General features: G+C 47.1%; 1 protein-coding gene across 1 annotated transcript in view; it reads left to right on the forward strand.

Annotated features, from left to right (window-relative positions):
* Sf3b3 (splicing factor 3b subunit 3) overlaps nt 1–17250 on the forward strand; it is a 162220-nt gene that overhangs the window by 86437 nt on the left and 58533 nt on the right. The window contains exons 13-17 of the mRNA XM_068390881.1: nt 5754–5909; nt 13403–13558; nt 13667–13804; nt 14170–14292; nt 14850–15044. Of these exons, the coding sequence (XP_068246982.1) occupies nt 5754–5909; nt 13403–13558; nt 13667–13804; nt 14170–14292; nt 14850–15044 (768 nt within the window). The remainder of the gene's footprint in view (nt 1–5753; nt 5910–13402; nt 13559–13666; nt 13805–14169; nt 14293–14849; nt 15045–17250) is intronic.

Consider the following 17250-nt stretch of genomic DNA (forward strand, 5'->3'; position numbering starts at 1 on the left):
ACGACAAAGTTGGCGTGCACGACCGATTTGGCGCGCATGACCGATTTGACGCACACGACCAACTTGTCGCGTGCAAACAAATTGGCGAACATGGCGCGCGGGTTCAACCTATGGCGCACAATATGCGCGAACATTTTGTTGCTCGCCATGCGCACAAACAACTTATGCGCGCAATCAGGAAGGGAACATGAACGAGCACCCTTCCGCCTACCAATAGTTCGGCGCGCAAGCACGCGACCATATTGCCGCTCGCAATCAGTCTCTGAAGCTTCTTACGTCTCAACAGAGACAACAGTCGCCTGCGCGACCGAGCCCATATCCTATCCCTAAGGGTAGGCCTGTGCCGATCTTGCCTGCAGGGAAACTTCCCTCAGACAATAGGGTTAGGAAACCTGCCCAGGTTCCTAAACCCAGGAAGCAGTGCCTTCCTAAGGACCTCCCCCTTAGTTCCTCGGGAGCCCGTGACCCCCCGTGGCGTAGCGCCTTATTCAATGTAATGCGGCAAGCCATGAAAGGAGTCGTTCCCCACTCCCAGTCCTTAGGTGACACACCTAGGATTCCTTTATTGCCTCCTCTCTTCCCAGGGTCCTTTCCTCCCTCCAACCCTAGGAGGAGTTCGGAAGATTCCGCACATGCGGGTCCTGGCAAGGGGAGACGGTCATCCCCTCACCAAAGACCTCTGGAGGAGATTAGGCAAGAACCTCAGGGTAGCCCAAGTGAGTTCAAGATGCCACAGGCCAGACCAAAGGGGAAAAGGAAAAGGATTCGTCCTTCACTTCCCAAGGAGGATAGGGTTACTTCCTATGGAGACTCCTTCCGACCCTCACTGGTCGAGATAGTGCCTAAGGAGGCACGACCTGCGACTGGACGGGATTCACCCCATATGGCAACGGATTTACATTCCTCCCATAAGCCGACGGAGCCCTCTAGGCCCTTGGGGACAGAGGACCTCCGGCCTCGTGGGAGGGAACCTAAGGATTTGTTCACCATCCCCAAATCCTTGGCCAGGCTTCCTTCCTCACTGCCTCCCAGGCAGCCGGAAGCGAGCACCTCCTCGGTAGTCTCCCCATCCTCAGTCTATCCAGTTGATGACTTCGACCCACTCCGGGCTCCTACGGATGAGAGCTCGGATGTGGAAGGGCAGAACGATCTCGAGGACGATGATCTGCCAGCAGCCACTAGCCCTAAGCTTATGGAGGATGAGAGGAAGGAGTCGAAACATGCCTTTTGGCAGGTCCTAGCCTGCATTCGTTTCATCAATGGACTACCAGAGCCATCGGCAGCCCCTCTGGATGGAAAAGAAACGGACCTTGACCAGTTCTATGGCACTCAGAAACCTCAGAGGACCAGTGCAGCTTTGCCCTGGTCAAAGGGGTTGAAGAGTGCCAAACTGAAGGCAGTGTCCCAGGCTACTGAGTCCACCTCCTCTCTCCGCTCCAGCTCGTCCTCCAAGCTCCTACCTCCTCTGTATGTGTTTCAGAGGAGGTACTATGAGATCCTTGGGGAATCTCTTCCAACACTGCCTCTTGACCACTCTATAGAGGCACTCTAGAAACTTAAGGGAATTCCAGTCTCCTTTTTGGTCTCTTGAAATCCTGAACCAGGAGAAGGTGGTGAAGTACATGCAGGCTACTTTGTGGCTGGACTTCTGGTTAGGATCCTTAGGACAACTGATGTGGTCTAAGGACCCGTCTTGGGAGTCCTCCATTAAGTCTTTGGAGACTTTCCTAATGTCTGGCACTCGGGCCATCGAGTTCCTCTCCCATTAGGTAGTGAACCTTTGGGCCAACACTATCCTGAAGAGGAGAGATGCCGTCATTGACAAGTTCCATAGACATCTCCCTCAGGCCGAAGTAGCGAGACAGAAATACTCCTTTCGAGGGCAATTCTTTGTTCCATCCCGCAACCGAAAAGGGCTAGAGACCCAAAACAGCAGGGTAAAAAGGGCGCGAAGTAGGCCTTTCACAGCAAAAAGTCCTCTCGTGGAGGAAAGGGTAAGAAGGGATCCGGCCGAGGCCGGTCCCAATAGGACAAGCAATCCTCGTATTTGCCCACCTGTGGGGGGATGCCTGCAAAGCCGCTGGCAGAGGTGGCTTCACCACGGGGCCGAACCCTGGACGGTCAAGTTGATTCGTTCAGTGTATCGTATCCCATTCATGCTCTCTCTCTCTCCACTGACTCGAGAGCCGATTCTATCGAACTTCTGTGCGAAGGGATCCGCACGGGAGTTTGCGCTCAGGGTAGAAGTCTAGTCCATGTTGGAAGTCCAGTCCATGTTGGAGAAGGATGCTCTCCAGGAGGTCCTCGACGGGTCCCCAGGCTTTTACAGTCGATTCTTTCTTGTGAAAAGGGCGTCTGGAGACTGGAGACCAGTCATCGACCTCTTGGCCCTGAACAGGTTTGTCGAACAGACACCTTTCAGGATGGAGACGGCCGACACAGTCAGACAAGCGATAAGACCTCAGGACTTCATATGCACTCTAGATCTAAAGGACATCTTGGGCTCACAGAGTCGGCATCCGTCTCCTAAGATACTTGGACGACTGGCTGATTCTGGCAGACTCGGAGGCGACCCTTCTCCGCCACTGAGACGAGCTTCTAAGGTTTTGCGAGGATCTGGGGATCGTGGTAAACCTTGAGAAGTCTCACCTGCTCCCCTCTCAAGAACTGGTATACCTAGGAATGGGATTAGACACCCTAAGGCACAAAGCATTTCCATCAGAAGAAGGGATCCATAGACTGAGGGAGATAGCACAGGTCTTCCTCAGTCAGGAAGAGCTCCCGGCGCAGTATTGGCTTCGCCTTCTTGGTCACCTCTCTTCCTTGACCCGGCTGGTCCCCAACAGTCGCCTCAGGATGAGATCCATCCAGTGGCGACTAAAATCCCCGTAGAACCAACACTCCGATTCCCGGGATCACCTAGTCTGCATAAGGCTAGAGGAACAGTCGGACCTCAGGTGGTGGCTGGCAGAGCCGAATCTCTGCAAAGGGGTCGATCTTCTCGTCTCTCCGCCGGAATTGATGCTTTTTTCAGATGCATCAAAAGAAGGGTGGAGGGCTCATGTGCTGCACCATTACATCTCCGGCCAATTGTCCGAATCGGAAAGGTACCAGCACATATATCTCTTAGAGATGAGAGCAGCCTTTCTGGCCCTCAAAAAGTTCCACCAGGTCCTGGCGGGGCACTCCGTGGTGTTGATGAGCGACAACACCACAGTAGTAGCTTATCTAAGCAACCAGGGCGGTACCTTTTCGCAGCAGCTGTGCCATCTTGCAGTAGAGATATTCAGATGGGCAGAGGAAAACTCGGTGACTCTATCAGCTTGCTTCATTCAGGGCAAGCGGAATGTGCTAGCAGACAAGCTGAGCAGAGCGACTCAGATAGTTGGCACCGAGTGGTCTTTGAATCCTCTGATAGCCAACAAAGTCCTGACTTTGTGGGGTTCCCCGACTGTGGATCTGTTTGCAACGGCCCTGAATTTCAGGCTTCCGTTGTACTGCTCCCCAGTCCCGGATCCCCAAGCTCTTTGGCAAGATGCTTTCCAACAACTGTGGATAAACCTGGACGCTTACGCATTCCCCCCGTTCCCTCCGATGAGAAAAGTCCTCAACCGGGTACGAGCAAGCAACAACTTGCAAATGACCCTCATAGCTCCGCTATGGCATCACGCAGAATGGTTCCCGGACCGTCTGCATCTCCTCACGGAGATCCCGAGGGAGCTCCCTCTACAGCACGACCTCAGACAACCATATGCCAACATCTTCCACAAAGCCGTAGCTTCGCTTCGACTTCACGCCTGGAGACTATCCAGCACCTCCTCACACAGAGAGGCTTTTCTCAACCGGTTGCGAAAAGAATGGCCGGACACCTCAGGAGATCCACAGAGGCAGTCTACCAAGCAAAGTGGTTAGTTTTCTGTGGCTGGTGTCGTGGAAGGGGTATCTCTCCCCTCGAGGCCTCTGTTCCAACTATAGCGGAGTTTCTTGTATACCTTCAGAAAGAAATGCTTCTCTGGGTCTCGGCAGTCAAAGGCTACCGCTCAGCCTTAGGGTCTCGCCTTTAGACTGAAAGGAGTCGATATTTCCTCCTCGTTGGAACTTTCTTTGCTCTTACGTAGTTACGAGCTTACTTGTCCCCAGGCAGAGCTAAGACCTCCCCCTTGGAAAGTGGTTCGGGTCCTCAGGTCTCTGAAGGGTTTCCCCTATGAACCACCACGCCAGGCCTCCGATCCCCACCTCACGTTCCTGCTCGCTCTGGCTTCGGCCAAGAGAGTCAGCGAACTTCACGGTCTATCTGCTGATGTCTCCCATGCTAGGAGATGGGGGAAGTAATCCTCAACTACGTCCCTAAGTTCGTAGCTAAGACTCAAAACCCGGGTGTGCCGGACTCCAGGTTCGGCCCATTTCGGATAGAGTCTTCGTTCTGTAACCGAAGATCCAGACCAACTGTTACTATGCCCAGTAAGGAGTCTGAGGTGTTACTTAAGAAGAACAGCAAAAGCTCGCCCCCGTGTACGAGCACTTTTTGTCAGCATGGGGGTCAAGAGGAGGGTCACGAGGAATATTTCCTCCTGGATAAGGAAAATAATCGAATACGCTCTATATCCAGACCCTCCTCTATCCAATCGACCCAGAGCTCATGACGTCAGACGCATTGCAACATCTCTGGCGTTCAAAAAGAATTTTTCTGTGGCACAGGTATTGCAAGCGGGTGTGTGGAAGTGTCAGACGACCTTCACAGCCCACTATCTGAAAGACGTAACCCCCAGGAGCATGGAAACCTTTTCCATTGGTCCTGTGGTGGCCACACAACAAGTGATCTAATGCCTCAGGCTCCTTGATGGACAAGTAGTAGAGGGTTGAGGGCTGAGGTTACCCTGGTTAGTCTGGGGTGAATGAAAAGAATGTCAGGCTCCCATCTTTCTTTCACCTTCTCCCCCCCTGGTGAAGCAGCTCCGCAAGACCGAAGCATAGCTGACCTCATCCCTCTGCAGATAAGATTCATTTCCATTGTGCATCCTGAGTATGAATAAATACTTTGTTACGTCACCAATACCTCTTGAGGGAGGATATTGGATATGTCTTAGAACTCGTGCTTATGCTTATCCTCGAGTTCCTACGTAAAGACAAGCCACGAGTCTCTCTCACACAAGCTTCTGTAGGCCGCTGTCATTGAGTTACCTTGTAACTACTTTGATTTTAGCGAGGGTAGGGTTCCTACTAATTAGATCAAAGATCAATTAGAGGGAACCCCGGGTCATGACCAAGGCCAGTTGGTAGAACTTCCTCCCTCCTAAGAGTAAGTCACCCTATAAATTGCGAAGGTTTGTATCTGTGTCGGAACAAATAACAAATTTGGAAATAATTTGTATTTTTCCTAACATACAAACCTGGAGCTATTTATACAAATTGGCCTGCCACCCTGTCCCCCTAGAAGTCCTGCCAGAAAGCAAAAGTAGTTACTCAACCGACAGGTGTGAGTGAGCGGGGTAGCCAGTCTACCCCCAATCCCCTCCTGCTAATTAGCGGATGGGGTAATTATCCCTCGCTAAAATTGTCTTGTCTGGTTTTCAGCATTACCAAAAGTAATACCCTATAAATAGCTCCAGGTTTGCATGTTAGGAAAAATACAAATTATTAACAAATTTGTTATGTTTTATGTGATGAGGGTAACTATGTAATAACCAGTAACACTACTCGTGTTGCAAGTAAGGTGAGCTGCTTGATTTACCATGTATACAATCCTTTTACAGATCTATCCAGATGGCATCCGACACATTCGTGCTGATCGTCGAGTTAATGAGTGGAAAGCTCCTGGCAAAAAGACCATCGTCAGGTGTGCGTTGAATCAGCGGCAGGTAGTCATTGCCCTGACGGGGGGAGAGATTGTATACTTTGAAATGGACCCTGTAAGTATTAAAGAAGTATATACTTGAGTATTATTTTAGAGATTTTAAACAAAAGGTATTGTGTTTGGATAACTTGAGAATTTAACATTTTGAGTATAAGTTTCACTTCCAATTTCTCATTTCTAGCTTGGAATAGATTTTTTAGATTTAATGGTCATCATAGAGAACTAATATTCCACTAGTTGATTTTCATCGAGATTGCCATAGTACTTTAGATGGTCTACAATATTCAAGTTGAAGAGCTGTTGTTTTAGTACCCTTTCAACATGCAGACTTTCACACTTTTTACCTTTTCAGGTTATTATTTAATTGTTCTAATAGAAACAGCCATTATTTTATATTGGGTAATAAGTGTTTGATTAGTCATTCTATCTTGAGTCATTATGCAATTGCTATCTGATTGCTATAAGAATAGCTACACATTATTTTTTCTGTATTAGTGATTTGAAAAAATATCACTTCTATGATTGAGTTCATATTACAGCTAGCTGTTTACCCTTATCATGACAAGCTTTGCTTCTACCGTACTACTAGACCTTGAAATGTTATTCCTGCTTCTTATTTCTCTTGACTTACAGCCTTAAATTTTTCTGGGTTAATCCCTTTTATTTTCCTTGCTCAATGCTTTCTTTTAGTTAATTTTTTAAGCCTTAATAGGTTTCAAGAAGTTGGCTGTGAGTTGAATTATGTTAAATTTTGATCTAGGGTAAGCCTAATCTGAATCCCATGTCTATGATTCCCAGCTACAAAAGTCAACAAATAGTCAAATTTCATATGAAATAAATATCTGGTTATTATAAGTGTCTTTTCTCTTGCTATATTAAATGACAATATTGTTTTCAATATTAAACTTAGCCGGTGATCATATAGCTGTCAGCTCTGCTGCCCGACAGAAAAACCTAAGGACAAAATACGCCAGCGATCGCTATACAGGTGGGGGTGTACATCAACAGCGCCATCTGTCGAGCAGGTACTCAAGTACTCCATGTCAACACAGAACCAATTTTCTCTCTGTAGTGCCACTGGCAAGACCTACTAAATACGCTGTTGCTTACTGGATTGATTTTCACAGATTTTGGTGAAGTACTCATTTCTAGTTTTTAGCTTTCGCTTTGCAGAGGTTATCTTCAATACTTCCTTGCATTCTTTGATTGAATTTTGGATTATTTGTTGACGACTTGGATAGATTTTGAATTTCCCCTTTGACTAATTCAAGATGGCTGACCCTTCTCAAGTCCCTAAATACAGGAAGTGTAGTGCTAGGGACTGTTTTAGGCGTCTTCCGAAGGCCTCTATCGATCCTCACACCATTTGTTCCAATTGTCGGGGTAAATCCTGTCAATGGGAAGATCGGTGTGAGGAATGCGTTGGGCTTTCGGAATTCGATTTTGTCGAATTCCTTAAATATTCACTTAGGCTAGAGAGAGATGGAGTCAGGAGGAGTTCATCTCGCTCAGTTGATTTTTCCTCTCCCCATGCCCCACAACCTATTCCTTCCCCTGTAGTGGTTACTCCTGATCCCCCTTCTAGCACTCAACAACCTTCGATGGCAGATATGATGCGTGCCATCCAGGCTCTGGGTGAAAGAGTCGAGTCATTAGCGAGTGACCGCAACCAACTCATGGCAGACGTCAGGGAGTTGAAGGGTAAGAGTGCAGTGGGAAGTGAAGTGAGTGGTAGTGCTGTGAAAAGTGTTAGTGTTGCGCTTGAGGGTGCGTCTGTTCGTGCCTGTCGTCCTCCCAGTCCGGGACCTCTTGCAAGCTCCCAAGCCCAGGGGAGAAGCAATGTCGTACGACCAAAGGGTTCGACAGGCTTTAATCAGCGGACAGACGTTCCCTCCGTGGTTTCGGACGTATCTTGCCAAGATCGCCCCACCCACAAGAAGACGAGAGAGCCCGTTCATTCCTCGTCTGCGGAAGATGTTTCACGCCAGAAACGATGGACCAAGGTCTCACGGCCTCTCAAACGCAAGGTCCCTTCCGCGCAAGTCCAACGGCCCAGGTGTAGCCACTGGGTCAGTTCGGACTCGCTGCAGTCTTCCGATGACTGCACACCTCCTAAGAGAGGCAAAGTGGTACCGCAACAGGCAGTAACACCGTCTGTTGCCGCACCTGCTGCTGTAGACCCTAAGTGGTCTTTGCTACAGTCTATGCAGACACAGTTAGCATCTTTTATGCAGGAGTATCATGCGGAGAAGGTTGACGCTGCACCCTTTAGCCTACAACCAACCACGGTTGTGCGTACAGTAGACGCTGAGGCTACCTGCTCCCGCACTCCGGCTGTGAGAGTTCCACCACCCATGCGCAGTGTACCCTGCCAGCCGCACGTTGACGTTCACAGACGCACGCTACCCTCCGTTGACGTTCGCGAGTTACCACAACAACAGGAGGGTGGAGTTAAGTTGCTTTGTTTTGACGCTGTGCGTCAACCTCCGCAACCCACTGTGGTTACCGCTACTCGCCCGCAGCAGACTAGTCAGTCAGGAGTAGAAACTTTGCTTCCCCACACAGCTATGGTTGTTGCCAGCTCACAGACTGACCAACAGTTCCATGACGTTGCGTCCAGTGCAGTCACGCATGCACCCGTGCTGCCGGACTCAGCCGACCAGCTGATTCCTACTCCTTTGCCGCTTCCTCTTCAACATTCAGACGATGGACTCTCTGATGATGACGACGCTGCACATCTTGACGACCCGCACACGGACATCGACGAACCCAAGACCACGCCTCCCTCCTTGGACTTTAGGAAAGTGCTTGCACTGTTCAAGGATTTATATCCTGATCAGTTTGTGTCTGCAGCACCACGCTCCCCTCCCTCTGAGTTCGCTTTAGGCACGCAGTCATCCGCACCTGCCTTTACGAAGCTCGTCCTCGCCCGCTCATCCAAGAGAGCTTTAAGAGTGCTGGGAGATTGGTTGCAGTCCAAGAAGCAACTTGGGAAGACAGCTTTCTTGTTTCCCCCTGCCAAGCTTGCTTCCAGATCTAGCGTCTGGTATGCCACGGGAGAAGTTCTCGGCTTGGGAGTTCCTGCCTCTGCCCAGGGCGACTTCTCAAGTCTTGTAGACTCTCCCCGCAGGCTGGCCATGAGACGCTCCAAGATTTGTTGGACTCCTTCGTATTTAGACCATCTGATGAAAGGAGTATTCAGAGCGTTCGAAGTTTTTAACTTTTTGGACTGGTGTTTGGGAGCGTTGAGCAGGAAGACCTCCCCTTCTGACAAGGAAACTTCCATGCTCATAATGTCCTGCATGGACAAAGCCATATGGGATGGTTCTAGTGAGCTTGCGGCTTCTTTCGTTTCCGGGGTCCTCAAGAAACGGGAACACCTTTGCTCCTTCTTGTCAGCTGGAGTAACCCCATGTCAAAGATCGGAGCTTATGTTTGCTCCTCTCTCGAAGTGCCTCTTCCCTGAGGAGTTGATCAATGAGATTGCTGCCTCCTTGATTCAAAAAGACACACATGACCTGGTTGCGTCATCCGCACGCAAAGCCACCCCTTTGCCCTCCGTGTCTAGACCCAGGATGGATACTCCAGCGTCAAGGTTCATTCCGCCCTTTCGTGGCAGAGCCTCCAGCAGAGGAGGTGCTCGTGCCGAAGGTAAACGTGGGAGCAAGAAGAAAGGTTCCAAGTCCTTTAGAGGCAGAGTCTGACTGCCACCTTCTTCAGACAGCAGTGGGAGCCAGGCTCAAGAACTACTGGCAGGCCTGGGAGAACAGGGGCGCAGACGCACAATCTGTGAAGTTACTCAGAGAGGGGTACAAGATTCCATTCTTGCGCAAGCCCCCTCTAGCAACAACTCCCATCGACCTCTCTCCTAGGTACAGAGAGGAGGACAAGAGACTAGCTTTGCAGCAAGAGGTGTCTCTCTTACTTCAAAAGGGAGCGGTAGTCAAAGTCCGGGACCATCAATCCCCGGGCTTCTACAACCGTCTCTTCTTAGTCGTGAAGAAGACAGGAGGGTGGAGACCGGTGCTAGACGTCAGTGCTCTGAATGTCTTTGTCACAAAGCAGACGTTCACCATGGAGACGACAAAGTCGGTTCTAGCATCGGTCAGGAAGGAAGACTGGATGGTCTCTTTAGACCTCAAGGACGCCTACTTTCACGTCCCCATCCACCCAGATTCCCAACCTTTTCTAAGGTTCGTTTACGGGAAGGTTGTATACCAATTTCAAGCCCTGTGCTTTGGCCTAAGCACGGCGCCTCTTGTTTTTACGAAACTGATGAGGAATATTGCCAAATTCCTGCATTTAGCAGACATCAGAGCCTCCCTCTATTTGGACGACTGGCTTTTAAGAGCTTCGTCAAGTCGTCGCTGTCTGGAGAATCTAAAATGGACTCTGGATCTGGCCAAGGAATTGGGTCTCCTGGTCAATATGGAAAAGTCCCAACTCGTCCCATCCCAAACTATAGTGTACCTAGGAATGGAGATTCAGAGTCAAGCTTTTCGGGCTTTTCCGTCGGCCCCCAGAATCAGTCAAGCCCAAGAATGCATCCAGAACATGCTAAAGAAGGACCGATGTTCAGTCAGACAGTGGATGAGTCTGATAGGGACGCTTTCATCACTGGACCAGTTCATTGCGTTAGGGAGACTGCACCTCCAACCCCTTCAATTTCATCTAGCTGTTCACTGGAGAAAGGACAAGACGCTAGAAGCGGTCTCGATCCCTATTTCCGAGAAGATGAAGTCTTCACTGACTTGGTGGAAGGACAACATTCACCTCAGAGAGGGTCTGCCACTGGCTGTTCAGACTCCCAACCACGTTCTCTTCTCGGACGCATCGGACACGGGCTGGGGTGCGACATTAGACGGTCGGGAATGCTCGGGCACGTGGAACGCGGATCAAAGAACGTTACATATCAACTGCAAGGAGCTACTGGCAGTTCATCTGGCCTTGAGAAGCTTCAAGTCCCTCCTTCTAGGCAAGGTGGTGGAGGTGAACTCCGACAACACCACAGCCTTGGCGTACATCTCCAAGCAAGGAGGGACTCATTCGATGACGTTATACGAGATCGCAAGGGACCTCCTCACCTGGTCAAGAGATCTAAACCTGTCTCTAGTAACGAGGTTCATTCAAGGCAACATGAATGTCATGGCAGACCGCCTCAGCCGGAAGGGTCAAATCATCCCAACAGAATGGACCCTTCACATGAATGTATGCAAGAGACTATGGGCCTTGTGGGGCCAACCTACCATAGATCTATTTGCAACCTCGATGACCAAGAGGCTCCCAATTTATTGCTCGCCGATCCCGGACCCAGCAGCAGTTCATATAGATGCCTTTCTTCTGGATTGGTCCCATCTAGACCTTTATGCATTCCCCCCGTTCAAGATTGTCAACAGAGTACTGCAGAAGTTCGCCTCTCACGAAGGGACAAGGTTGACGTTGGTTGCTCCCCTCTGGCCCGCGAGAGAATGGTTCACCGAGGTACTGCAATGGCTAGTGGACGTTCCCAGAACACTTCCTCTAAGAGTGGACCTTCTGCGTCAGCCACACGTAAAGAAGGTACACCCAAGCCTCCACGCTCTTCGTCTGACTGCCTTCAGACTATCGAAAGACTCTCGAGAGCTAGAGGCTTTTCGAAGGAGGCAGCCAGAGCGATTGCTAGAGCAAGGAGGACATCCACTCTTAAAGTCTACCAGTCGAAGTGGGAAGTCTTCCGAAGCTGGTGCAAGTTGGTATCAGTATCCTCAACCAGTACCTCTGTAACTCAGATAGCTGACTTCCTTTTATACCTAAGGAAGGAAAGATCTCTTTCAGCTCCCACGATCAAGGGTTACAGAAGCATGTTGACAGCAGTCTTCCGTCACAGAGGCTTAGATCTTTCCAACAACAAAGATCTACAGGACCTCCTTAAGTCTTTTGAGACCTCGAAGGAGCGTCGTTTGGCCACACCAGGTTGGAATTTAGACGTGGTACTAAGATTCCTTATGTCAGAAAGGTTCGAGCCACTACAATCAGCCTCTTTTAAAGATCTCACTTTGAAGACTCTTTTCCTCGTCTGCTTAGCTACAGCTAAAAGAGTCAGTGAGATACACGCCTTCAGCAGGAACATCGGATTTTCATCTGAAACGGCTACATGTTCTTTGCAGCTTGGTTTTCTAGCCAAAAACGAATTACCTTCTCGCCCTTGGCCGAAATCGTTCGATATTCCAAGCCTTTCTAATTTGGTTGGAAATGAACTAGAAAGAGTCTTGTGCCCTGTTAGAGCTCTTAAGTTCTATTTAAAACGAACTAAACCTTTACGAGGACAGTCAGAAGCTTTATGGTGTGCTATTAAGAAACCTTCTTTACCCATGTCGAAGAATGCAGTTTCCTATTATATTAGACTGTTGATACGAGAAGCTCATTCCCATCTGAATGAGGAAGACCATGCTTTGCTGAAGGTAAGGACACATGAAGTTAGAGCTGTCGCAACTTCAGTGGCCTTCAAACAAAACAGATCTCTGCAGAGTATAATGGACGCAACCTATTGGAGAAGCAAGTCAGTGTTCGCGTCTTTTTATCTTAAAGATGTCCAGTCTCTTTACGAGAACTGCTACACCCTGGGACCATTCGTAGCAGCGAGTGCAGTAGTGGGTGAGGGCTCAACCACTACATTCCCCTAATTCCATAACCTTTTTAATCTTTCTCTTGAAATGTTTTTTATTGTTGTTTTTGGGTTGTCCGGAAGGCTAAGAAGCCTTTCGCATCCTGGTTGATTTGGCGGGTGGTCAAATTCTTTTCTTGAGAAGCGCCTAGATTAGAGGTTTTGATGAGGTCCTTTAGTATGGGTTGCAACCCTTCATACTTCAGCTCCTAGGAGTCGCTCAGCATCCTATGAGGATCGCGAGGCTCAGTAAGGAAGACGTACTTAAAAAGGCAGAGTAATTGTTCAAGTCGACTTCCTTACCAGGTACTTATTTATTTTATGTTTGTTATTTTGAATAACTGCTAAAATGAAATACAAAATACTTAGCTCTTAATAATGTCAACATGTAATGCTGGTCTCTACCCACCCCCCTGGGTGTGAATCAGCTTATATGATCACCGGCTAAGTTTAATATTGAAAAATGTTATTTTTATTAATAAAATAAATTTTTGAATATACTTACCCGGTGATCATATATTAAAGGACCCTCCCTTCCTCCCCAATAGAGACCCAGTGGGCCGAGGAGAAAATTGGTTCTGTGTTGACATGGAGTACTTGAGTACCTGCTCGACAGATGGCGCTGTTGATGTACACCCCCACCTGTATAGCGATCGCTGGCGTATTTTGTCCTTAGGTTTTTCTGTCGGGCAGCAGAGCTGACAGCTTATATGATCACCGGGTAAGTATATTCAAAAATTTATTTTATTAATAAAAATAACATTTTTATTACAATATTTCTTTATCTTATCTTTGTTATTATTAGTTGGACTTTTTTTTGCATCTCTGAATGTCTGCAAGTCGAATGTTTTTAAGTTGTGGACCTTCTGTAATACATTTTGCAATAAAATCATAATATTTTTCAGAGTGGTCAACTGAATGAATACACAGAAAGGAAGGAGATGAAGAGTGATGTGATCTGTATGGGTATTGGACGTGTACCACTAGGCGAGCAGAGGTCACAGTTCTTGGCTGTTGGCCTCTCTGACAACACTGTCCGAATCATTAGCTTAGACCCCAATGTAAGTGTGTCGTGCAAGGAATTATACTGAGACTTGTTTTGTGTATATTTTTATGAAGAGAGGATTGCAATAATTAAACATTTAATTGATTATTTTATGATTTTGCAGGATTGTTTAACAGTTAGAGGCATGCAAGCTTTGCCTGCCCTTCCAGAGTCCTTGAGTATCATTGAGATGGGAGGACAAGAGGGTTCCGATAACGAGCCTCGAACGCTCGGAGCTCTGTACCTCAACATTGGATTGCAGGTAAGGTTTATGAATACGTTGTTAATGTTATTATTTTTAGGATTCTCAAATGTAATTGCTACATATTGATAATGTTTAGTTTATTAATCCATTTAATTATTGATTCAGTTTAGAATATCTTCTATTATTGTACGTGTCTGTTTATAAATACATTAACAATATATCTTTTGCTGCTTTTAAAAGTTGCCAGAAAAATTAGGGAAAAATAAAGTTATTCTTAGAACTGCAAATCCTTTGTAAAAGGTATTTTATGCCTGAAACCTGTCTCCACCAGTTTTATGCGGTATATTTTATTTTTTTTTACCTTGTGTGTAATTTTTCCCTTTATTACATTATTATTTAACAAAATGATTGTAATTCTACAGAACGGTGTATTGTTGAGGACGGTTCTGGATTCGGTGACTGGTGATATGTCGGATACACGTACACGTTATTTGGGTTCCAGGCCAGTCAAACTTTTCAGGATTATCATGCAAGGAAACGAGGCAGTAAGTTTCTCTAGAATAGATTTTTTACATTTCTGTTTCCTAGATTATGTATATTCCTACGACAATGTTAGTACGTACTGTATATTCCTACGACAATGTTAGTATGTATATTCCTACGACAATATTAGTACATTACGTATGTTCCTACGACAGTGTTAGTACATATGTTCCTACAACAATGTTAAGATATTATTCCTACGACAATGTTAGTACTTATATTCCTATGACAATGTTAGTTTACCTCTCCTTTGTAACCTTATTTACTGATATTGCATGTTTGGTAGACTGGTTACCCATCATTCTTTTATTCTAGATTTTGCTGTTTTTCTTCTCTCCATCTAAACCTTCTAGTTAGACAGACCTTTTTCTCTTTTTGCTAATTGACTGTATTTACTTAGATCAGTCGACCTTCTAACGTTTGTATCCAATATGTAGAGATGAAATCTAACAGTAGTTCATCTTTCCTTTGAACTGAAATTAAAATGAAAAACTGTGTTTTGCATTAAGATTAATTTATTGCTATGTATTCAGAAGGGACAATTCTTTCTTCCTCATAGGTGCTTGCCATGTCATCTCGTTCCTGGCTGTCCTATTACTATCAAAACAGATTTCATCTGACTCCTTTATCCTATGAAAGTCTCGAGTATGCCGCTGGTTTTTCGTCTGAGCAGTGTCCCGAGGGTATTGTAGCCATTTCAACCAACACGCTGAGGATTTTGGCCCTAGAAAAACTTGGTGCAGTGTTTAACCAGGTAAGGAATAACTTCAGTAAATATTGATTATCATCCATTGTATTTTGGTATGTTTGAGGGGCCTGATTTTAATATTCTTTGATTAAATATTTGAGCACACACTCCTCCTCTTTGCTTGGCTAATATGCAAAGTTTATTTAATTATTAATTGATATTCATATAAAAATACAACTTTATTGGTGGGCTAGCCTTGGTATGATAATCGATAATAAAGGTAACCAAACCATATTTTTGGACTCAAGCCATGTCGTCCTAATGGAAGGTTCCTATAAGTAGTTTCCAAGGGATATTTGAACTACAGTGATATTCCCAGAGAATTTACCCTTAGGTCTCCAGAATTCCAACTCCTGGCGCGAATATCCTTAAAATTTCTCTTAAGGATATCGCATAAATCAGGGGACGTATATCTTCATACGACACATCGCAATCTTCACCCCGAATAGCGTTTTTGCCTCGAGGGGGAAGAGTGGCAAATTAGAAGGGGAGCCGTTATCAAGGTTACCCTTCCTCCCATACTACTATTGAGTATCTAGATGGCGCCATATCCAAGATGGAGGTTATTCCTATTTTTGTAGCGAATTCTCACGGTGGTGTTCCCTGTTGATCTAACCTTTTTGATCGATTTTGTGAGGATTATGCAATCTCCAGCTTCTTTCGCCTCTGGAAAGTTGAGTATTGATTCTTTACAGTGTATAATTTTTAGCTCCTGCTCCACAGTGAAATTAGAGTAATTTATTGTGTTAGGAGCTAGGCCTGTCACCGAAGGCGCCATGGGCGCTGTCGTTCATTATGCATGTGTTATTTAGTTAGCAGAACGATTCCCGGTTGTAATAGCATTATTAATTATGAAGGCTATTTAGGCATAATTATACTAGTAAAGATATTTATTTTGTGCATAATTTCCTCTTCCTTTGTCGATCGTATCGTTAGAGTTTCGGCGATTTGGGTAACTGAGATCTCGTCTTGCCTAGGCTACTTAGCCTAGGCGATGTAGTATACTTTTAGACATTATCCCCGTTTACCCTCGTGTATCGTTTATTGATTCAATGGGAGATAGTACATCTCCTAGAATTATATAACTCGATACTTGTTTCCTGTGGAGATTTAAGGGTAATCCCTTCTTCCCTCCTACGGCAACACTTTCTGGTCTTGCCATAGAGTAGTTTACTCCGGTTTGACCAGGCTAGGGTTTTTCTGTCTCCCACCTTTGCGGCAGAGCCCGGCTTTGGTTTTAGACAGAATCTCAGCGTATTCAGTCTTTCTGCCGGCGGCAGAGCTACAGGGTGAGTAGTCACTCCCCTGCGGCTTAGCCGCCAGCATAGGAGGCTAAGCCTCCCTAGGCCGCACCTGAAGTGGTAGTATGTTGCCGCCACCTTCTCCCCTGCGGTCTAGAAGACTAGTCCTGTGTTGGCAGACCCTGGGCTGAAGAATAGACATTCTTCTGCCGCCTAGGATGGCACCGACACTGAAACGATGTTTCTCAGGTTGAAAGGTTGCCGCCGCCTCTTACACCATTTCGGCAGACCCTAGGCTGAAGAATAGATATTCTTCTGCCGCCTAGGATGGCGCCAATATCGTAACAAGAGTTTCTTCCTTGTGTGGTAGCAGCGACAACCTTGCCACCTTCTTCCACACTTTATACAGGACCCTTTTCCCTGCCCCCTCTGTCCTTTAGCGATGACTTAGCCATCGTATTTCTTGTAGCCGTCGTCCTGCAATCTCACCGCTTGCCGGGTGGGTTGCGGTGTCGGCCGGGTTCCTACATAAGCAGCTGTTTATCCACTCAGTCTTTCCCATTTGGACATAAGGATCCGGGAAGGTTGTGCCGGCTATGGTGGCGGCTGCCGGTGGGAGACCCTTCTGTTGATGAAGGTTCTTCAGTCCTCCCTTGGACTGCCATCCGCAGTCCTGTAACCGGCAATGCCGGCAACGGACTTTGTGGCTGGATGGAAGCCTGAAGGAAGCATTCTCCCCTTCCATTTGAACCTTCTTTCTGGAGGAAGGCAGTAAGATGGTATACTTACATCCTTATTTATTGTATTAAGGCAGCCCTCCACTCCATGCTTTCTCTCTCTCTGTCAGCTAGCGCCGCCAGGTACTAACCCAGCCGGCAGCTTGCCGGCTGGGCCGGTGCCGTTAGGTACTTACTCAGTCGGCGGCATGCCTGCTGTACCATTGCCGCCAGGTACTAACTGGCCGGCAACAT

Source organism: Palaemon carinicauda, chromosome 17 (genome assembly GCF_036898095.1).
Source record: "Palaemon carinicauda isolate YSFRI2023 chromosome 17, ASM3689809v2, whole genome shotgun sequence".
In the NCBI taxonomy this organism is placed as follows: Eukaryota; Metazoa; Arthropoda; class Malacostraca; order Decapoda; family Palaemonidae; genus Palaemon; species Palaemon carinicauda.